Consider the following 23807-nt stretch of genomic DNA (forward strand, 5'->3'; position numbering starts at 1 on the left):
GCTGCTCCTCTCACCACTATTTCTCAGAATCCCTTTTCTAAAGTTCTCATTAGAAAATCTCCCTTTGTTCAGTTATAACTAAAGAATTATAACTACCATGTTCAGAAGGCATTTGTTGATCAAGTAATTCCTCTCTAAATAACATTATGTGTGCCTGGCAAAATAATATCATTTTGTGAGGAGTGTTCAAAGTGAAGAAAGAAAGATTATATAGTAAATAAAAACATGGGAAAAATCCAACATTTGTGTGTCTTGTTCATTTTATTTTGAAACAGGGTCTCACTATGTAGTCTTGGATGGCCAGGAGCGCTCTGTATAAACCAGGCTGGCCTCAAACTAAGAGATGCCTGCTTGTTTTTGCCTCACAAGTGCTGGAATTAAAGGCATGTGCCACTACACCTGACCTGATTTTCCATTTTTAACTTAAATTTTTTTTAATGTCTTAATAAAGAGAATCTTGGGATTAGGGGCATAATCCGAGTGCTTGCCTAGTATGTGTAAGAGTTTGCTCCTAGCACTGCCCTCCCCCCCCCCCCCCCACACACACACAAAATGATCTTAAGGGTTTTACTATAGTTAGAAGCCAGGTCTTAATGCTTTAAATTAATAGTGCACAAATAAATTATTTACTTTGGGAGGTCGCTCGGACGGAGCCAGGCCGCGGGTGCCGGGAGGTGGCTGGGCCACCCGCGCCACCGCCCCCAGCCTGACGCACAAAGGGCCGGGCAGCGGTTTGCCGCGGGCCCCCCGCTGGGGCCGCTCCGCCCCCGGCCCACCTCCCTCCCGCCTTGGCCAGCTCTCTGCCCGCTGCGCTGGCGTCCCCGTGTCGTCCCCAACGCCCGCCAGCCCGGCCCGGGCCAGCCAGAGGCAAGGACGTGAAATGGAGGCCTCGGTGATGTTGCCCATTCTGAAGAAGAAGCTGGCCTTCCTTTCAGGAGGAAAGGACAGACGCAGTGGACTCATCTTGACAATTCCGTTATGCCTTGAACAGACAAATATGGATGAGCTGAGTGTCACTTTGGATTCTCAGCATTCCAAGTGGGAAATGTAAGGCCACAGGATTCACTGTGCTCGTGGATGGCAGGAAGTCTCAGTGGAATGTGGTGAAGACAGTGGTCTTAATGCTGCAGAATGTTGTTCCAGCCGAGGTATCCCTTGTTTGTGTAGTGAAGCCAGATGAATTCTGGGATAAGAAAGTAACACACTTTTGTTTTTGGAAAGAAAAGAATAGACTTGGCTTTGAGCTTATTTTAGTGTCCGCCAATAAGTTGACGCGTTTCATAGAGCCATGCCAGTTGACAGAAGACTTTGGTGGGAGTCTCACCTATGACCACATGGACTGGCTGAATAAGAGGCTGGTCTTTGAGAAGTTTACAAAGGAGTCTACATCATTGCTAGATGAACTTGCTCTGATTAACAATGGAAGTGATAAGGGGAATGAGCAAGAGAAAGAAAGGTCTGTGGATTTAATAAAAAAATTTTCCATCCGTTGATCCTGAGACAGTTCTTCAGACAGGGCATGAGTTGTTATCTGAATTACAGCAGCGTCAATTTAGTGGTCGCCTATGGATGACGAGCTGCTGGCACAGCCGCAGGTTATGAAGTTACTGGACTCACTCCGGGAGCAGTACACGCGCTACCAGGAAGTCTGCAGGCAGCGCAGTAAGTGCACACAGCTGGAGGAGATCCAGCAGAAGGTGATGCAGGTTGTGAACTGGCTTAAAGGGCCTGGGTCTGAGCAACTGAGAGCACAGTGGGGCATTGGCAACTCGATCAGGGCCTCCCAGGCCCTGCAACAGAAGCATGAGGAGATGGAGAGCCAACACAGCGAGTGGTTCGCAGTATACGTGGAGCTTAACCAGCAGATTGCAGCACTCTTAAACGAGGGAGATGAGGAAGATCTTGTGGAGTTGAAGTCTCTACAGCAACAGCTTAGCATTTGCTATCTACAGGCCAGTCAGCTAGAATTTAGGCAAAACCTGCAGGCAGCTTTGGAATTTCATGGTGTGGCCCAAGATTTGTCTCAGCAGTTGGACGGCTTATTAGGGATGTTGTGCGTAGACGTAGCACCGCTGATGGAGCATCGATTCAGCAAACTTTAAAACTGCTTGAAGAGAAGCTGAAAAGTGTTGATGTAGGATTGCAAGGCTTACGAGAAAAAGGTCAAGGTCTCCTGGATCAGATCTCCAACCAGGCTTCCTGGGCCTATGGCACGGATGTAACTATTGAAAATAAAGAAGGAGACCCGCCGAACTTAGGAAATTAGTCTGAACAGGTGAGAGGGTGCGCCAGAGAACCTGACAGCTTCTGGAACAGGCAGAAGCACAGAGGCGCTGAGGCAGCACCCTTTGTGGGCCGGGGACAGCCGGCCACCTTCCGGACCGGAGGACAGGTGCCCGCCCGGCTGGGGAGGCGGCCTAAGCCACAGCAGCAGCGGTCGCCATCTTGGTCCGGGACCCGCCGAACTTAGGAAATTAGTCTGAACAGGCGAGAGGGTGCGCCAGAGAACCTGACAGCCTCTGGAACAGGCAGAAGCACAGAGGGGCTGAGGCAGCACCCTGTGTGGGCCGGGGACAGCCGGCCACCTTCCGGACCGGAGGACAGGTGCCCGCCCGGCTGGGGAGGCGACCTAAGCCACAGCAGCAGCGGTCGCCATCTTGGTCCGGGACCCGCCGAACTTAGGAAATTAGTCTGAACAGGTGAGAGGGTGCGCCAGAGAACCTGACAGCTTCTGGAACAGGCGGACAGCAGAGGCGCTGAGGCAGCACCCTTTGTGGGCCGGGGACAGCCAAGCCACCGTCCGAACCGGGGACAGGTGCCCGCCCGCTGGGGAGTCGCCTTAAGCACAGCAGCAGCGGTCGCCATCTTGATCCGAGACCCGCCGAACTTAGGAAATTAGTCTGAACAGGTGAGAGGGTGCGCCAGAGAACCTGACAGCTTCTGGAACAGGCAGAAGCACAGAGGCGCTGAGGCAGCACCCTTTGTGGGCCGGGGACAGCCAGCCACCGTCCGGACCGGAGGACAGGTGCCCGCCCGGCTGGGGAGGCGGCCTAAGCCACAGCAGCAGCGGTCGCCATCTTGGTCCGAGACCCGCCGAACTTAGGAAATTAGTCTGAACAGGTGAGAGGGTGCGCCAGAGAACCTGACAGCTTCTGGAACAGGCGGAAGCACAGAGGCGCTGAGGCAGCACCCTTTGTGGGCCGGGGACAGCCGGCCACCTTCCGGACCGGAGGACAGGTGCCCACCCGGCTGGGGAGGCGGCCTAAGCCACAGCAGCAGCGGTCGCCATCTTGGTCCCGGGACTCCAAGGAACTTAGGAATTTAGTCTGCTTAGGTGAGAGTCTGTACCACCTGGGAACTGCCAAAGCAACACAGTGTCTGAGAAAGGTCCTGTTTTGGGCCATCTTCTTCGGCCAGGAGGAGGTCCAAATACAAGATATCTGCGCACCTTCCCTGTAAGAGAGCTTGCCAGCAGAGAGTGCTCTGAGCACTGAAACTCAGAGGAGAGAATCTGTCTCCCAGGTCTGCTGATAGACGGTAACAGAATCACCAGAAGAACAATCTCTAAACAGAGTCAACTATAACTACTAACTCCAGAGATTACCAGATGGCGAAAGGTAAACGGAGGAATCTTACTAACAGGAACCAAGACCACTCACCATCACCAGAACCCAGCACACCCACTTCGCCCAGTCCAGGGGACCCCAACACACCTGAGAACCTAGACCTAGATTTAAAAGCTTATCTCATGATGATGGTAGAGGACATCAAGAAGGACTTTAATAAATCACTTAAAGAAATACAGGAGAACACTGCTAAAGAGTTACAAGTCCTTAAAGAAAAACAGGAAAACACAATCAAACAGGTAGAAGTCCTTACAGAAAAAGAGGAAAAAACATACAAACAGGTGATGGAAATGAACAAAACCATACTAGACCTAAAAAGGGAAGTAGACACAATAAAGAAAACTCAAAGCGAGGCAACACTAGAGATAGAAACCCTAGGAAAGAAATCTGGAACCATAGATTTGAGCATCAGCAACAGAATACAAGAGATGGAAGAGAGAATCTCAGGTGCAGAAGATTCCATAGAGAACATCGGCACAACAATCAAAGAAAATGGAAAATGCAAAAAGATCCTAACTCAAAATATCCAGGAAATCCAGGACACAATAAGAAGACCAAACGTACGGATAATAGGAGTGGATGAGAATGAAGATTTTCAACTCAAAGGTCCAGCAAACATCTTCAACAAAATTATTGAAGAAAACTTCCCAAATCTAAAGAATGAGATGCATATGAACATACAAGAAGCCTACAGAACTCCAAATAGACTGGACCAGAAAAGAAATTCCTCCCGACACATAATAATCAGAACATCAAATGCACTAAATAAAGATAGAATACTAAAAGCAGTAAGGGAAAAAGGTCAAGTAACATATAAAGGCAAGCCTATCAGAATTACACCAGATTTTTCACCAGAGACTATGAAAGCCAGAAGAGCCTGGACAGATGTTATACAGACACTAAGAGAACACAAACTGCAGCCCAGGCTACTATACCCAGCCAAACTCTCAATTATCATAGAGGGAGAAACCAAAGTATTCCACGACAAAACCAAATTCACGCATTATCTCTCCACGAATCCAGCCCTTCAAAGGATAATAACAGAAAAAAACCAATACAAGAACGGGAACAACGCCCTAGAAAAAACAAGAAGGTAATCCCTCAACAAACCTAAAAGAAGACAGCCACAAGAACAGAATGCCACCTTTAACAACTAAAATAACAGGAAGCAACAATTACTTTTCCTTAATATCTCTTAACATCAATGGTCTCAACTCGCCAATAAAAAGACATAGACTAACAAACTGGCTACACAAACAAGACCCAACATTTTGCTGCTTACAGGAAACTCATCTCAGAGAAAAAGATAGACACTACCTCAGAATGAAAGGCTGGAAAACAATTTTCCAAGCAAATGGTATGAAGAAACAAGCAGGAGTAGCCATCCTAATATCTGATAAGATTGACTTCCAACCCAAAGTCATCAAAAAAGACAAGGAGGGACACTTCATTCTCATCAAAGGTAAAATCCTCCAAGAGGAACTCTCAATTCTGAATATCTATGCTCCAAATACAAGAGCAGCCACATTCACTAAAGAAACTTTAGTAAAGCTCAAAGCACACATTGCGCCTCACACAATAATAGTGGGAGACTTCAACACACCACTTTCACCAATGGACAGATCATGGAAACAGAAACTAAACAGGGACACACTGAAACTAACAGAAGTGATGAAACAAATGGATCTGACAGATATCTACAGAACATTTTATCCTAAAACAAAAGGATATACCTTCTTCTCAGCACCTCATGGTACCTTCTCCAAAATTGACCACATAATAGGTCACAAATCAGGCCTCAACAGATTCAAAAATATTGAAATTGTCCCATGTATCCTATCAGATCACCATGCACTAAGGCTGATCTTCAATAACAAAATAAATAACAGAAAGCCAACATTCACATGGAAACTGAACAACACTCTTCTCAATGATACCTTGGTCAAGGAAGGAATAAAGAAAGAAATTAAAGACTTTTTAGAGTTTAATGAAAATGAAGCCACAACGTACCCAAACCTTTGGGACACAATGAAAGCATTTCTAAGAGGGAAACTCATAGCTATGAGTGCCTTCAAGAAAAAACGGGAGAGAGCACATACTAGCAGCTTGACAACACATCTAAAAGCTCTAGAAAAAAAGGAAGCAAATTCACCCAAGAGGAGTAGACGGCAGGAAATAATCAAACTCAGGGGTGAAATCAACCAAGTGGAAACAAGAAGAACTATTCAAAGAATTAACCAAACGAGGAGTTGGTTCTTTGAGAAAATCAACAAGATAGATAAACCCTTAGCTAGACTCACTAAAGGGCACAGGGACAAAATCCTAATTAACAAAATCAGAAATGAAAAGGGAGACATAACAACAGATCCTGAAGAAATCCAAAACACCATCAGATCCTTCTACAAAAGGCTATACTCAACAAAACTGGAAAACCTGGACGAAATGGACAAATTTCTGGACAGATACCAGGTACCAAAGTTGAATCAGGATCAAGTTGACCTTCTAAACAGTCCCATATCCCATAAAGAAATAGAAGCAGTTATTAATAGTCTCCCAGCCAAAAAAAGCCCAGGACCAGACGGGTTTAGTGCAGAGTTCTATCAGACCTTCAAAGAAGATCTAACTCCAGTTCTGCACAAACTTTTTCACAAGATAGAAGTAGAAGGTATTCTACCCAACTCATTTTATGAAGCCACTATTACTCTGATACCTAAACCACAGAAAGATCCAACAAAGATAGAGAACTTCAGACCAATTTCTCTTATGAACATCGATGCAAAAATTCTTAATAAAATTCTCGCTAACCGAATCCAAGAACACATTAAAGCAATCATCCATCCTGACCAAGTAGGTTTTATTCCAGAGATGCAGGGATGGTTTAATATACGAAAATCCATCAATGTAATCCATTATATAAACAAACTCAAAGACAAAAACCACATGATCATCTCGTTAGATGCAGAAAAAGCATTTGACAAGATCCAACACCCATTCATGATAAAAGTTCTGGAAAGATCAGGAATTCAAGGCCCATACCTAAACATGATAAAAGCAATCTACAGCAAACCAGTAGCCAACATCAAAGTAAATGGAGAGAAGCTGGAAGCAATCCCACTAAAATCAGGGACTAGACAAGGCTGCCCACTTTCTCCCTACCTTTTCAACATAGTACTTGAAGTATTAGCCAGAGCAATTCGACAACAAAAGGAGATCAAGGGGATACAAATTGGAAAAGAGGAAGTCAAAATATCACTTTTTGCAGATGATATGATAGTATATATAAGTGACCCTAAAAATTCCAACAGAGAACTCCTAAACCTGATAAACAGCTTCGGTGAAGTAGCTGGATATAAAATTAACTCAAACAAGTCAATGGCCTTTCTCTACACAAAGAATAAACAGGCTGAGAAAGAAATTAGGGAAACAACACCCTTCTCAATAGCCACAAATAATATAAAATATCTCGGCGTGACTCTAACGAAGGAAGTGAAAGATCTGTATGATAAAAACTTCAAGTCCCTGAAGAAAGAAATTAAAGAAGATCTCAGAAGATGGAAAGATCTCCCATGCTCATGGATTGGCAGGACCAACATTGTAAAAATGGCTATCTTGCCAAAAGCAATCTACAGATTCAATGCAATCCCCATTAAAATTCCAACTCAATTCTTCAACGAATTAGAAGGAGCAATTTGCAAATTCATCTGGAATAACAAAAAACCGAGGATAGCAAAAACTCTTCTCAAGGATAAAAGAACCTCTGGTGGAATCACCATGCCTGACCTAAAGCTTTACTACAGAGCAATTGTGATAAAAACTGCATGGTACTGGTATAGAGACAGACAAGTGGACCAATGGAATAGAATTGAAAACCCAGAAATGAACCCACACACCTATGGTCACTTGATCTTCGACAAGGGAGCCAAAACCATCCAGTGGAAGAAAGACAGCATTTTCAACAATTGGTGCTGGCACAACTGGTTGTTATCATGTAGAAGAATGCGAATCGATCCATACTTATCTCCTTGTACTAAGGTCAAATCTAAGTGGATCAAGGAACTTCACATAAAACCAGAGACACTGAAACTTATAGAGGAGAAAGTGGGGAAAAGCCTTGAAGATATGGGCACAGGGGAAAAATTCCTGAACAGAACAGCAATGGCTTGTGCTGTAAGATCGAGAATTGACAAATGGGACCTAATGAAACTCCAAAGTTTCTGCAAGGCAAAAGACACTGTCTATAAGACAAAAAGACCACCAACAGACTGGGAAAGGATCTTTACCTATCCTAAATCAGATAGGGGACTAATATCCAACATATATAAAGAACTCAAGAAGGTGGACCTCAGAAAATCAAATAACCCCCTTAAAAAATGGGGCTCAGAACTGAACAAAGAATTCTCACCTGAGGAATACCGAATGGCAGAGAAGCACCTGAAAAAATGTTCAACATCCTTAATCATCAGGGAAATGCAAATCAAAACAACCCTGAGATTCCACCTCACACCAGTGAGAATGGCTAAGATCAAAAATTCAGGTGACAGCAGATGCTGGCGAGGATGTGGAGAAAGAGGAACACTCCTCCATTGTTGGTGGGATTGCAGGCTTGTACAACCACTCTGGAAATCCGTCTGGCGGTTCCTCAGAAAATTGGACATAGTACTACCGGAGGATCCAGCAATACCTCTCCTGGGCATATATCCAGAAGAAGCCCCAACTGGTAAGAAGGACACATGCTCCACTATGTTCATAGCAGCCTTATTTATAATAGCCAGAAACTGGAAAGAACCCAGATGCCCCTCAACAGAGGAATGGATACAGAAAATGTGGTACATCTACACAATGGAGTACTACTCAGCTATTAAAAAGAATGAATTTATGAAATTCCTAGCCAAATGGATGGACCTGGAGAGCATCATCCTGAGTGAGGTAACACAATCACAAAGGAACTCACACAATATGTACTCACTGATAAGTGGATACTAGCCCAAAACCTAGGATACCCACGATATAAGATACAATTTCCTAGACACATGAAACTCAAGAAAAATGAAGACTGAAGTGTGGACACTATGCCCCTCCTTAGAAGTGGGAACAAAACACCCATGGAAGGAGTTACAGAAACAAAGTATGGAGCTGAGATGAAAGGATGGACCATGTAGAGACTGCCATATCCAGGGATCCACCCCATAATCAGCTTCCAAATGCTGACACCATTGCATACACTAGCAAGATTTTACTGAAAGGACCCAGATGTAGCTGTCTCTTGTGAGACTATGCCGGGGCCTAGCAAACACAGAAGTGGATGCTCACAGTCAGCTAATGGATGGATCACAGGGCTCCCAATGGAGGAGCTAGAGAAAGTACCCAAGGAGCTAAAGGGATCTTCAACCCTATAGGTGGAACAACATTATGAACTAACCAGTACCCCTGAGCTCTTGACTCTAGCTGCATATGTATCAAAAGATGGCCTAGTCGGCCATCACTGGAAAGAGAGGCCCATTGGACACGCAGACTTTGTGTGCCCCGGTACAGGGGAACGCCAGGGCCAAAGGGGGGGAGTGGGTGGGTAGGGGAGTGGGGGTGGGTGGGTAAGGGGGACTTTTGGTATAGCATTGGAAATGTAAATGAGCTAAATACCTAATAAAAAATGGAAAAAAAAAAAAAAAAAAAAGAAAATAAAGAAAACGTGGACCACATACAAGGAGTGATGGAAGACATGCAACTTAGGAAACAAAGATGTGAGGCCATAGTAGATGTGCGGAGGCTGACGATGCTTCAGATGGCGCAGTTGTTTACATGTGAAGAGGATGCTTCACAGGCGGTAGAATGGCTGAGTGAACTTCTGGATGCCCTGCTGAAGACCCACATCAGGCTGGGTGACGATGCTCAGGAAACGAAGGTTTTTACTGGAAAAACACAGAACATTTGTCGATGTTGCCCAGAGTACTTACGACTATGGCAGACAGCTGCTGCAGGCCACAGTTGTACTGTGCCAGTCTCTGCGCTGTACTTCCCGGTCCTCAGGGGACACACTTCCTCGACTGACCAGAGTGTGGAAGCAGTTTACAGTCGCATCTGAAGAGAGAGTGCACAGGTTGGAGATGGCTATTGCCTTTCACTCAAATGCTGAAAAGACTTTGCAAGACTGCCCAGAAGAGCCTAAAGCAATGAATGATGAGGAACAGTTTGAGGAAATTGAAGCAATTGGAAAATCACTTCTGGATAGACTCACTATCCCCGTGGTTTACCCCGATGGAACTGGGAGTCCAAGTGACATGGCTTCTACTGCAGAACACATCAGCGACAGAATGAAACTGGTCAGTCTCAAAAGGCAGCAGCCGAGACATCCCGAATTGGTGACCGTGACCACGGAGAGCTAATGTCCCCAGTTCCCGCAGATCTGCAGGTCATACGCCCACATTCTTTGCTGCTGGCATTCTCTGGGGTTAGCCACAGCTCATTAAGATGCATTTCACAGCGGGATAAGTCTCCTTTCTTCCCAGGACACCTGTCTCTCTCTAAATGCTAACATTTCTCCACTACCAAGGCATAGTCACAACATGCTTTGAGACTGTAGATTCTTGGTATCCTAAGAGAAGGAATTGTAACCACCGCACTGAGTCCTGGCTTTCACGCCATACCTGACTTGTCAGTTTGTAGCCAAACAACCAGTACTAAGCTTTGAATGGTGCTAATCAGAGTTTAGGAATTCTCTATAAAACATGGCTGCCCTTCCTCCCCAGGTGATGTAGGATATTTAGACCATAGTTAGACTGTTAGTGAATAGTGGTGTCCTCAAAATTTTACTTTGTAATTCTTCAAAATTGATTATTTTTAATGTCTATATGAAGAAAACCCTTCAGATCTTTGATATATCATATTCATTGAAGACATTTTCCTATTGTATTCATAATGTATTAAAAGTTGTTTGTGCTTAATAAAAATCTTCTTTAAACATCTTATTTTAAAAAATTATTTACTTTGTTTTTACTAGGGTCAACTAAAATTTATTTGTATTATATCTTATGAACATATTTTGCATCGTAGATTTTAAAATATGGTGAATTAATTTCATAATCAGTATCCTTCTTGAATCTCTAATTATCAAAATATTATTTTCCTTTCTCTTTATAGGTTCCACTTTACCGCCAGCAATTCTATTCCCTGTTTATAAAAAGAGCACTATTCATTAGCCGCAACTGGAAGTTCATGCTACTGCAGATAATAGTAGTTATGGTTGTCACTACATACCTCTTATTAGCTCTGCATTTAAATAATAATGATATACCTGAAAGGGAACTGAATTTGAGTCACTATGGTAGAACCATTGTACCTTACTCAACTTCAGGGAATTCTGATTTGGCTCTGAATCTCACAAAGAACCTGAATATTTTTCTAAAGTCAAAAAATCAAAACTTAAGAAAAATAAGAGGTAAGATTTGTTTGTTTTCAAAAAGAATCAACTACTACTCTATAAAGACCTACTTATCACTTGCAATGGATATAATTATGGTATTTAACTACTTGTTTCTTTCCCATCCCACCAGTTACCAGTATCTTAGAGGTAGCTAATCAAAAGCAAAATATACACTTAGACACAACTGTCCATAAGTCAGTCATTGGTGGAGACTTTTTTGGCTGACTGTGTCTCTGCTAATTTCATCACTCTTCATGGGGGTGGGAAAGATGAAAATATGGATCTGCTGTGCAATTTAGCATTTTAAGTTTTATTCTCATTGAAAGACTACTGTTATCTTCCGGAGCTCTCACAGCGTGGCTTGTTGGTTCCTGTGTGAAGACTATCCTTTTTAAAATTAGTCATTCTGTAAACCAATGGCTGTAGAGTTAATTGACTTCATAATTAATTTCTGAAGATGATGTAGGTAATTGTTTTGTTCAATTGATTTGCTCAACATGTACCCTTAGTAAGAACCATAAGTGAACATGTTCTCTGTATTTATTAATGCTAAAAACAATGATCTTAGCTAACTTGTTCAATATCTATGCTATTTGAAAAGTGCAAAACCTGGCCTATTATGAATTTGAACTTTGGGGAAACAATTTTTTAAAGTCAAGCATTTTATAATACTAAACATTAGCCAAAAGCACAGAACAAACTGGAGTTTGACTATTTGAAGAAAATTGTGGGACCGCTGTAAGAATAAGGTCTATAGCACTGTAGCTTGGGGTTTCTCTCTTTACCCATTCTCACTGGCTCAGTAGAACTCAACAAGACCCATTAATAGCCTTGAAGCTGTCAAAAAGAATAACAGTCCAGGAGCTGGAAGTCTACAATAAAAGGGAGATGAAAGGGAAAAAAAAAAAGGATAACAGACACATGGCTGACCAAACCAGTAGAAGCTGAGCATAAAAATAAATGCAGTATTATTTATTAAGTTTAACAGAGAAATCTGTACACTATACAGTATGTAGGAATATAATATTTACAAGAGTTGATCCACATAGGTTTCTAAACAAATAAGGAGAAACATTTTTACAGAAAAAGAAAGAACAGCAGCAGAGTAATTAGCCTGTACAAATTGTTAAAATATGTATCATAAGTAACCACTTTTCAACATAAAAGGAAAGAAGTTATGGAAAGAAGTTTTGGACTGAAGTATGCCCACCCCCACAATGTTAAAATCCCAACTACAAGTGTCTTGTTTACTATATTTGTAGGTAAGATTTTGAAGTTCTAATTAAATTTACATTAATTTAATTAATTTGAAATTCTAATTAAATTTTCTACTGGCTGGTTTTGTGTGTCAACTTGACACAAGCTGGAGTTATCACAGAGAAAGGAGCTTCAGTTGAGGAAATGCCTCCATGAGACCCAGCTGTAAGGCATTTTCTCAATCAGTGATCAAGTAGGGAGGGCCCATTGTGGGTGGTGCCATCTCTGGACTGGTGGTCTTGGGTTCTATAAGAAAGCAAGCTGAGCAAGCCAGGGGAAGCAAGCTGGCAAGAAACATCTCTCCATGGCCTCTGCATCAGCTCCTGCTTCCTGGCCTGTGTGAGTTCCAGTCCTGACTTCCTTTGGTGATGAACAGCAATGTGGAAATGTAAGCTGAGTAAACCCTTTCCTCCCCAACTTGCTTCTTGGTCATGGTGTTTGTGCAGGAATAGAATCCCTGACTACGACAAATTTAAACCAACATAGGACCCAATTCTGTGACTGCTGTTCTTATACAAAGAAGAAGTGGGAACTGGAGAGATGGCTCAGCTGTTAAGAGCTCTTGCTGCTCTTCCAGAGGACCCAAGTTCTTTCTAACCCCTATATCAAGCTACTCAACTGTCTCCAGGGGATCATATGCCATTTTATGGCCACTGTGAGTACACACCTGGCATATACATACATAGACACACATAATTTAAAATTAGAGAAGGAGGTAGATGTAAACATGCATGTGGAAAGGAAAGACCATGCAAAGACACAGACAATACTGCTGCTGCCTAAAATGTAAGGCGAAAGTATCAAAAGAAACCAAACCTCGCATAACTAACCTCAGACTACTAGACTTCAACTGAAAAATAAACTTCTGTTGCTTCAGTCATCCAATCTTGAGCCTGAGAAAATAAAGATACATTTTGGTACCCGGAAGTGAGTGCTGTATAGCATATACTCAAGAGTATAGAACTGGCTCTTGAATAATGTAACAAGAGGCTTATAGAGTTTGAAAATATATGGTAGAAAGAATTCTAGTTTTGAAAATACTTTGGGAAAATACTAGAGATGATTCTGAGGAGTATGAATACAAAAAAAAGAAGAAAGCTTTAAAGAAAAATTTTATCTTCAGAATAGATTATCATGAAGATAATATAGTTGAAATATGAGCATTAAGGATGCTCTGATTAGATATCAAACAGTAATAAGGAGCACATTATTAAATTAAAGGAAGAGGCAAATAGTGGATAGAGAGATGGCTGGGTGACTAATAGCACTTGGTGTTCTTCCAGAGGACATAGGTTATGTTCCCAGCACCCACTTGGTGGCTCACAAATACCTGTAACCTAAATTCCAAGGGATCCAATGCCTTTCTCAAGCCTCTGTGGTCACCATGCATGCAAGAAGAGCACAGAAATCCATGCAGGCATAAAACAAAAACAACCCATATACATTGAATTTAAAAATAAATTCTAAAACATAAGAACACAGAAGCAAATAACATGATTTAATTGTATTCTGCTACTTTGTGGAAAGTAGAACATGTAAGTGATGAAGATAGTTAGCCAGTGTTATGGGTTGTCCTTACCACCTATAGTAAAATGTAAAGAGAACTAGATAAAGGATGAAATATTAAGCAAAAAGGAAAGATGTAAAGAGAAAATTTTCACTATATCCATACTTTGAAAAGTAAAATTTGAGAAGATATTCTGTACAACTCACCAGTATGTTTGAACAATTTATTTAAAATATATTGTTCTGTGACTCTTGTCTCAAAATAAGACATCCAGGAAGGCTGCTTGGCTGATAGTATTCCATATAACAGCCATTCCAACTTCAAATATGTGTTTACATCAAGAAAAGAGAGGACTGACAAAAGTGGCTGATATGGCTGCAGAGCTCTCATGGCCACCACATGTTTTAGGCCTAGGAACTAAAGCTAGGTTAGGGCCAGAATGCTATATATAATACCAGCTACATAAGAAGTAGGTCTACCACCAAGAATAGGATAGGTAAAGTTACTTGATTAGCACAGAAGGCAGGGCAACCAAAGTAGATTGCTTGTTTGGAATCAGAATATCTGTGCTTTATCAAACAATACATTTCTGTTATGTCTTTTTTTAAGGTTATAATGTAATTGTATTTCTCCCTTTCCTTTTCCAAACTCTGTCCCACTCTCCTTAAAATTCATGACCTCTATTTTGACTCACTGTTTTACACACACACACACATGCACGCATACATGAATGCACTCATGGAGTTACATGAATTTCTAAATATAACCTACTCAGTCTATATAATGTACTTGTGTCCTGTTTTCAAGGCTGACCATTTGGCAGTGGACAAACAATTAGTGTCCTCTTCTCCAGGGAGGACCACCTCTGAGCTTTACTCAGTTGCCTGTGGTTCTCCATGTAGAACTGAGGCGTTGTGGACTTTTCCTCACCCACCTTTGCATGTCATTCTTGTTCACCTTATGTTTGGGTAGCCACATTGGTGAGGCTTTATGGGTATGGCTTCTGCTATGTCTAGGACACATAGTCTCACAGCAAACTCTCTGTTCCTCTAGGCCATACAATCTTTCCACCTCATCTTCTACACTGTTCTCCAAGCCTTAGGTGTGTGGGAGTGTTTTGCAGATATATCCATTAGTACTAGTCTCCACAACTCTGCATTTAGATTGGCTATGGTTTTCTGTAGTGCTCTTCATCCACTGCAAAGAGAAGTTTCCTGGATGAGGAGTGAAGACTCCACTTAACTATGGGCATAAGAACAAATGTTTATAAATTGTTGTCAGGGATTATGCTGGTTTAAAATTAATGGTTGTAGATTATCTTCCAATGTGGGATTATAATGGCCCAGGATTACAGAGGAAAGTCTAAGAGAGCTTTAGCCCCAGATACCTCAGATGAGGACAGGAACCTGGCTCTCTCCCCTCTCCTAACCTGATGCCATGAAGCCAGCTGCCCCACCATCAACCCTAGTAAGAATTTACTACCCTGACAGTTAACCAGGCTTCACTCCTTGTTTGAACTATATCCATACATACTGTGGACACATAAGGTGTATACCCCACCCCACTTCTGGACCCTATAGTCCCTGAGTTCACATATAAAGCATCTTCCAACACCCTTGTCCTGGCCAGTTGACATGGCCAACAAACCTTGTCCCAGAGACCCTGGCCACCTCCCCAGGGGCATAAATATGCCCCCCCCAATAAACAGAACCAGTTCTCTGAAGCTGTTCCTAGATGTGTGTTCTTTTCCCATGTACTTACCACTGACCAAGATCCTTCCTGCAACTGGCTAAACTTTTTTCTCTCTCTCCAGCCCAGCATAGTGCACAAGTGACCTAGCTACTCCAAGGGAGAGAAGTAGACACAGGCCAGCAGCTTACACCCAGCATGGCTGAAACAGGACCTCCAGTAGTTATAGGCTAATTGTAAAATTTATACAGAAATGCAAGTCAAAAGGAATAGCCAAAGCAACTCTTTAAAATAATAAACTATGCTTATTCTTGACAGTTAAGAAAAATATATTCTTAAACAAGTCATAGGGCTGCATATCTTCAATTCCAGCACTTGGGGAATCTGTGAGTTTGAGACCAGCCTCATCTACACAGAAAGTTTCAGGACATCCAGGGATACATAGAGAAAGACTGTCTCAAAAAATATATTCTTAACATATGATTGGGTTATGAATTATACAGTGAGATCATTGTAAAATTAATGATGGAATAAAATTATTGAAGAAAAACATTCATTTCCAGAATTTGGAAAACAAAATGGTAAGTGGAGAAATAAACCCCACAGCTTTATAAGATACATTCTTCCTAATGTAGGTTTTAGGTAATATACTACATGTTGGCTCACTGGCATTTTCTTTTTTATTCTAGGTGATATGAATGATTACATATTAAAAAATAAAGATTGTCACACCTTCTGCCTTGTTGCACTTTCTATTAAAGTTGAGAGAAATAAAACAGTGCTCACTATTTTCTTCAATAATGAAGCATACCACTCACCTGCAATATCTCTGTCAATATTAGACAACATTCTTTTTATGACACTTTCTGGCCCTGATGCTTCCATTACTGTCTTCAATAAGCCGCAACCTCTCCCTCATTACGGTTCGAACATAGTGTATGTATAATTTTCCTTTTTTCTGAAATTGAGTCTTAACAAGCATTTCCTTGGTTAACCATATACATTTGAAAAATGACTAATATCAGTATTTTTGTACCTATGTTTCATAGTTCACTTCATATTCTATTTCTTCTTCTATAGGCCTGTAAATGGATTGCAAATAGTACAGTGTTTAGCTTTTGGCATTTCTGTGGTGGTCGGGTCCTTTAGTATCCAGACAGTAACTGAAAGAACCAGCCAAGCCAAGCACATCCAGTTTCTGACTGGAGTCTGTGTGCATACTTACTGGCTCTCTGCCTTGCTGTGTGACCTCATCTTCTTCTTCTTTGCCTGCTGTGTACTACTGGTGAGTATCAGCTGCAACTGTATGAAGCATCTGTGGCCCATACTAATTTCCACAAAAATGATTATATCCTAAGATGAAATTTGTCAAGTAATTTGAAACTGCACTGACTCGCCATCCTAGAGATTTGCTGTAGACTCTCACTAAGGGCATGTACTTCTCCACATTCTTTCATGGAAGAGAATCATTTTCTTTAAAAAAAAAAAAAAAACAAAACTTCCCTTGAGTTTGCTGTCATGTATTCACTCACTAATATGCCCTGTCCAACATCTGCTCTAAAACCTTTTAACTTGCACTGACAATTTAATTATAGCTAGGACGATGCCTACTCAGTCTTAGCATGGCCATCAGAAAAATTGAGGCTGCACTACATAGCTCATACTCAAGATCCAAGGTCAGCTTCTATTGCAATTGATCTTCTATACTTAAACTCCATGCTCAACAAGGCCAAGCCCCAAAGCAGAACTAGTTTTGACTTGGAACTCATTTTAAAACACTGAGAAAGCAGTCTAGAGAGTGCATATGTAGGAGTGTAAACCACCTGTTAATATAATTATTTTACTCATTAGTAAATAATAGTAATTGTTATTTCCTGGGATTTATTTTAGATAAATAATATACAAAATGTACATAGTTAAGGGGAATAGAATATGGATAAAGGGGGGTAACTTCCTTTTAAAAAAAAAAGATTTATTTATTTATTATATGTAAGTACACTGTAGCTATCTTCAGACACACAGAAGAGGGGGTCAGATCTCATTACGGATGGTTGTGAGCCACCATGTGGTTGCTGGGATTTGAACTCAGGACCTTCAGAAAAGCAATCAGTGCTCCTAACCGCTGAGCCATCTCTTCAACCCAACTTCCTTTTTATATAGGTGTTGAAGACAAAATATTGTGAATAAAATATTGTTTCAGCCCTCACAAAGTCTATTGTTTCTCCATTGGCACAGAACTGAAAATAAAGTATGCCAACTACTATTACGAAAGATGAACTAGGAATTCCCAACTGGAGACTGTACTGTGAAATGATAACTAATTTTTGAAGAAGAAGAAAAAAAAAGACATAACTTTTTTACCAGTTTGGCTCCCACAAGATGACTCATATTTTTTGCAGAGGAGCCCAAGAGCTGGTTCTAAAGAGAGAGTCTGGATCTCAGCAACTATCAGAGTCCAGGAATAGTGGTAGTGTGAGGAGCAAGTACTGTGTATTATATAGAGACAGCTTAAGGTAGAGAAAACTGAGCAGCACTTCGGTTTTCGATGTGCAAGACTGGCTTCTATTGTCAATTCCAGGCCCTGGTACATAGTTCATCATCAAATGAACATGGCGAGAAAAGATCACCCTCTTGCTGATGACCTATTTGTCTATCTTTCACTAATTCAAGCCTGGTACCTAGCTTTACAATCTTTCCTCTATAGAGTTAAAAGTTAATTTCAGGCTACCAAAATGGCAGCAGGTTCTGTCAAACCTAGGAATCTTAGTTTAATCTCCAGGATCCACGTAGTGGGAAGAAGATACGTGCACACACACATTATAAATTATTGGAAATTTTTTAACTTAAAATTAATTGAGCAAACATGACTTTTTTAATGTCCATACCAAGGTTTCATTTTTTTTCTATGTTTCTTAAAACTTGACTGGCACACTTATGTCATTTCCTGGATGGCAGATTAAAAAGCAAGATATAAACAAAAGCATCTATTTTCAATATTTATACCAACAGTACTATGTATTGCTAATGACCAAAGTTGTTTCTTGTGTTTGTTTTTGTACGATACCACAAACACTGGACTTGACTCATAACTCATCATATTTATAAGCAGAAAAGTGAGGCTCAGAGAAGGTCTTCTCTGCCTCTACCACCTAAGACAGTCAGAACTTTGCAGTTGCTCTCAAACTCATTGTCACTCATAGTCAGAGTCATCCTGGACAGTATGTTTCAATTATTACTGTGTTCCTAGTCACAGTTTCCTTTGGTTTTTCCAGTTTCTTAAAATTTTAATATAATTACATCAATTCCCCTTTCCCTTTCCTCCCTTTGAACTTTTCCATATTCTCCCTCTTTACTCTCTTTCAGATTCATGGACCCTTTTTTTCTTCTATTGTTGTTGTTGTTGTTGTGGTGGTGGTGGTGGTGGTGGTGGTGGTGGTGTGGTGTATTAGATACCTAATTGGTGTGCTCTTCCCTGAGGAAGACAATTTCACCAACTCTTGGCATTGCTTAGTTGCCCTAGTTCTTTGTCTAGGGATAAGCTTCCTATATCCACTTTAACATGTCCATTACTGTTGTCCTTATTCAAGTCATGTTTACGCAGCCATGTAAATGAGACTATGTTTAGCTTGTGACATGAGTAGGAGCCTCAATCTCACAGCAAATTCCCTATTCCTCTGGTTCTTAACAATCTTTCCCTTCATAGTAATCCCTGAGCCTTAAGTACAAAACTTATGTTGTATCAATTGGGACTGGATTCCACAATTATGCATTTTGATTGATCATTTTTTGTTATGATCTCTATCTGTTGCAAGGTTGCCTTGATCAGGAATTAGGAGTTGACTTGTCTTTGGGTAAAAGAACATATATTTAGAGTGCCATTATGGATTATGCTGGTTTCGTAAAGTGGCAGCTGAAGGTTCTCCTCTAAGACCTATGACCTGAGTAGTTGGGTAGAATCCCAGTATAAGGTAGGATTTCCATCTTGTTGTGTACATCTTCAATGCAGTTAGAGAGCTGTTGCTTACCATCAAGGTATGCTAATCTAGCCATTGCTGAGGTTCAGGGTGTGATCGATGGGTAGGACTAAGTTTCCTTTGGAAACTTAAATGACACCTTATGGTACCATCAAAGCTGGTCCTCAGGGAGGAGGCATGGGGTAGGTTTCAGTTGAAGGACCTGTATCTTGAAGTTCATGATGTCTTTTTTTGGTTGGTTGGTTTGGGGTTTTTGATTTTTGGTTTTTTTTGGGGGAGGGGGTGTTTTTGTTTGTTTGTTTTTCGAGACAGGGTTTATCTGTATAGTCCTGGCTGTCCTGGAACTCACTCTGTAGACCAGGCTGGCCTCGAACTCAGAAAATTACCTGCCTCTACCTCCCAAGTGCTGGGATTAAAGGCGTGCACCACCACTGCCCGGCCACATGGTGTCTTTAGGAATAGAGAGTCTGTAGAAGTTAGGCCTGGTTCTTCCAGCCCCATGCTCCCAGAAATAAGGCTCAGATTCAAAATATATTTACAAATAAGTTGGCAACGTGGTTAGGCTCTTCTCTGACTAGAGCATAACTTAGAATAACCCATTTATTTTCATCTTTATTTTGCCACGTGTCTGGTTACCTGTGCTTAGGTATCATATGTCCATCTCTTCACATCTTCCCAGTTCAGTCTCTGGCCTGGTCAATCCCAGAATTTTCTCTGCCCCAGATGTCTCACCATCTCTTCCACCCTTTCCTATAGGCCATAGGTTTTTTTAATTGACAGGTGATTTATCCATACAATACACAAGATATTCTCTCTACAATTTCCCTTTTTAGGCCAACAATCCAAAAGGGAAAAGAGAGAGAAAAGAATATTATAAGGAAATACTTTAAAAGTCTGTACTCCATTAACCTGGAAAACCTTAAATTATAAATTTCTAGATTTTTCCAAACCACCAAAATTAATCTGAAAACAACAACTTAACATGATAAATGAAGAGGCTAAAATAGTAATAAAAAAACTTTCCAACTACAAAAAAATATCAGGCTCAGATGAAGTTGTAGCAGAATTTTACCAGACTTTCAAAGAAAAACTATAGCCAATCCTTAAACTATTAAACAAAAAGGAGGAAGAGGAAGAAGAGGAAGGGAGGGAGGGAGGGAGGGAGGGAGGGAGGGAGGGAGGGAGGAAGGAAGGAAGGAAGGAAGGAAGGAAGGAAGGAAGGAAGGAAGGAAGAGAAAGAAAGAGATGGAGCACTCCTAAGTTTCTTATGTGAAGCTAGTGTCACTCTAATTCTAAACCATGTAAAGACACAACAAAAAAGAAAACTACAAGAAAATATGATGAACATGAAGTCAAAAATGTCCAACAAAATATTTGCAACCTAGATACAGACATATATAGAAAGATTCTGCACCATGACCAAGTTGCCTTTACCCTGAAATGCTGAGGTGGTTCATTGTCTGCAAGGCAACAAGTCTAATAAGTCATGTCAGTGGACTTAAAGGTGGAAAGTCACATGTTCATCTCAACAGATGCAGAACAAAGCCTTTGGCAAAATCCAACTTGCCTTCATGATAAAAGGAGGAAGTAAGGCCAGAGAAAACAGACTCAACGTAAATAAATCTGGCTATGGGAAACCCATAGCTATCTACATGCTAAATGGAGAAAAGCTGGGGGGAAAATGCTACTGAGGAGTGAAATGGGGAAACCCACTATCTCTGCTCCTTTTCAATGCTGTGTTCAAATCACTAGCTGGGGCAATTAGGCAAGAGAAGGAAAGTAAAGATATACAAAGAAGTTAAATTTGTTTTTAGACTAATTGATTTTCTTTTTTAGTGTATAAATGTTTTGTTTCCATGTAAATATGTGTCCCATGTATGTATCCACTGCCCCTGAAGTGCCAGATCCATCAGAATTGGCATTATGGGTAGCTAGGAGCCACTATGAGTGTGCCAGTAACTGAAGACAGGTCCTCTGCAAGAGCAGCCGAGTGCTCTTAACCACTGAGCCATCTCTCCAACCTCTGCAACTTCGGGCTTCTAAGAATCTCATTCTGCCTTTGGCATCAGCTTGTCTCTTCATTAGACATATATTGGAGAGTATAAACAGAAACATATCTTTTATGAACTTAAATTTAAGTAAATGTTAGAATTATTAGCCTTACCAAGGATTTGCATAGCTGAGTCAATATTGATTTGAGGATATGCCTCAAATTATGCTGTTCTCACTAGATTCTCCACTCCATAATATCTTGAGGAGAGAGTATTTTCTTCTCCAAGCTTTTTAATACCTCAGACTCTACTCACTTTACCAATATTGTTAGTGGATATTTTCTCCTCATTCAAAAACTATTTCTTGGTAAGACATGATATAATTATTCTGTTTTTCCCTAAAGAGCTAATTCATTTCTCCAACATTACTTTTAAAGTAATGAGTCTTTCCCACTAATTTGAAAAACTCACTTTGTACTTTAATACTTAACAATGTGCATTTAATTATATTTTGTATTGTTTAATTCTGTCCTGTTGGCGTATATGTAATGAACCACTGTACGACGGTATTAAGGGCTGACCCCAGAGCCATGTGCATAAAAGCAAGAAGTCTGAACCTGAGGCTGTGTTTTCCAACTCTGTAATGTGCTGCTTGTAACAGTCTCTTAACTGTAGCAGTGTTCAAATACATTTAATTCTCTTTATGCATTGCCATTTCCCCACTCCCTGTGTTAATTTTCTTTGGCAGAATGTCCCCTTTGCCATGATATGTTTTTTGTTTTCATACAAACTTTCAATGCAACTTATTTCAAGAAAACCCTAGTTTCATTTCATTTACATTATTTTTAAATTTCCTGTTTTTACTATATTGACTCACATCCTCTGTAACAACAGAATGCATGCTTCACTTGTCCAGGTAAATTTAAATGAAACCAGTTCTAATTGAGAGTTTTCTCATACTTGTGTCTCAAGGTTTCCATAATTTCTTCCTGACTATACAATCCTCCTTGTTGATAGGGGAGGATCCAGCCATAGTGAGAGGCATTAGATTCTACAATTACTGATTCTCTTCATGTGCTTCCTATAAACACTAGTACTTGGAAATATTTTCTATTTACAAGAACTACACAAGATTCTAATGGGACATTCTTACTTTAGCCTTTCTTTCCATAAGTTAGTGATCTTGCTAAATAATCATGTTATTGATCAGAAGGTACAACTGTGGAATTTTTAAAGAATTGAAATTACAAGCCAGTATGTAGAATTTTTGAAATTTCCTTAGTAGCACTAGTATTTTTTCCAAATCGATATCACTTTAACTCTGTGTGCTCTTCAGGTCCCTTCTCAGTTGTAATTCAGAAGAATTGAAAAAGAATTCCGAGGTTCAAAATAGCAACCAGAAGGCACACTGAACAAAGCAGCAATAAGAGAAATCCTAAGAAAAGTGACCAATAACCAAGGTCCTTTCTTTCCAAGGAAAATTCGTTTGGCTTAATATAAATATAATTGCTTTGTATTTGACCGTGGCTCTGGGAAGGAGGGACAGTTTCAAAGAGGAGAAAACCAGGAAAAGGAGCTTAGTTACTGTGCTCGTTGTAATAATCTCAGTTTAACAAATGGTTCACTTTAAGGCTTGAACTCTAAAGCTTAAAATTTTTTAAATTTAAATTTAAAGAAATTAATCCTCATAATTATGGACTAGTAGAAACAGTGGCTGCACAGCATGTCCTTCATCTGGATTTCCTATGCTTTGTGTTCCAGGCCATATTTAAATTCTGCCAGCTGGAGGCATTTGTCGTGCATTACAACTTCCTGGACACAATTCTGATCTTTATGCTTTATGGCTGGTGTGTTGTTCCTCTCACTTATATTGCAAGCTTTCTGTTCAATAGTAGCACTGCTGCCTACATCAAAATCACGCTCTTTAACTACTTCTCAACTATGTTCAGTATCATCATTTACACTATCATACAATTTTATGGTAAGAACACCATACAATTTCTTCTTTTTCTGGAAGTAAATTAATTAAATAAGAGTGAAATAACGTGAGAATTTAAAATTAACTGATGAACACTTTCCAATAATCTAAAAAAAAAAACCTGTGACTTTGGAAATCATCAATTATTTATTGAGTGGATATTTATAGAGGTGAAGAAGAATGGGGAGGGGAGAGAAAGGAAAAGAACCAAGAATAAAAAGAAAAGGAAAACAAGATTCTAGGAAGTCATTGTTATCAAAAGCTACTCTTCAATTCTGCGGCTAATACTATTATTTTCCCACAAGCCTTATGGCTGGGTACAAGTGGCAACCAGTGGTGCTTTCTCAAGGATTGTCTTATAGTTTGAG

General features: G+C 40.6%; 1 protein-coding gene and 1 pseudogene across 3 annotated transcripts in view; both read left to right on the top strand.

The window, feature by feature from the left end:
* Abca16 (ATP-binding cassette, sub-family A (ABC1), member 16) overlaps positions 1 to 23807 on the top strand; it is a 135246-nt gene that overhangs the window by 94129 nt on the left and 17310 nt on the right. For all 3 annotated transcript variants that reach the window (NM_001278943.1, XM_006507683.2, NM_001278944.1), the window contains 4 exons: positions 10761 to 11058; positions 16186 to 16432; positions 16577 to 16781; positions 23223 to 23442. In NM_001278943.1, the coding sequence (NP_001265872.1) occupies positions 10761 to 11058; positions 16186 to 16432; positions 16577 to 16781; positions 23223 to 23442 (970 nt within the window). The remainder of the gene's footprint in view (positions 1 to 10760; positions 11059 to 16185; positions 16433 to 16576; positions 16782 to 23222; positions 23443 to 23807) is intronic.
* Gm9165 (predicted gene 9165) lies at positions 881 to 9997 on the top strand (annotated as a pseudogene).

This window comes from Mus musculus, chromosome 7 (assembly GCF_000001635.26).
Source record: "Mus musculus strain C57BL/6J chromosome 7, GRCm38.p6 C57BL/6J".
Classification (NCBI taxonomy): domain Eukaryota; kingdom Metazoa; phylum Chordata; class Mammalia; order Rodentia; family Muridae; genus Mus; species Mus musculus.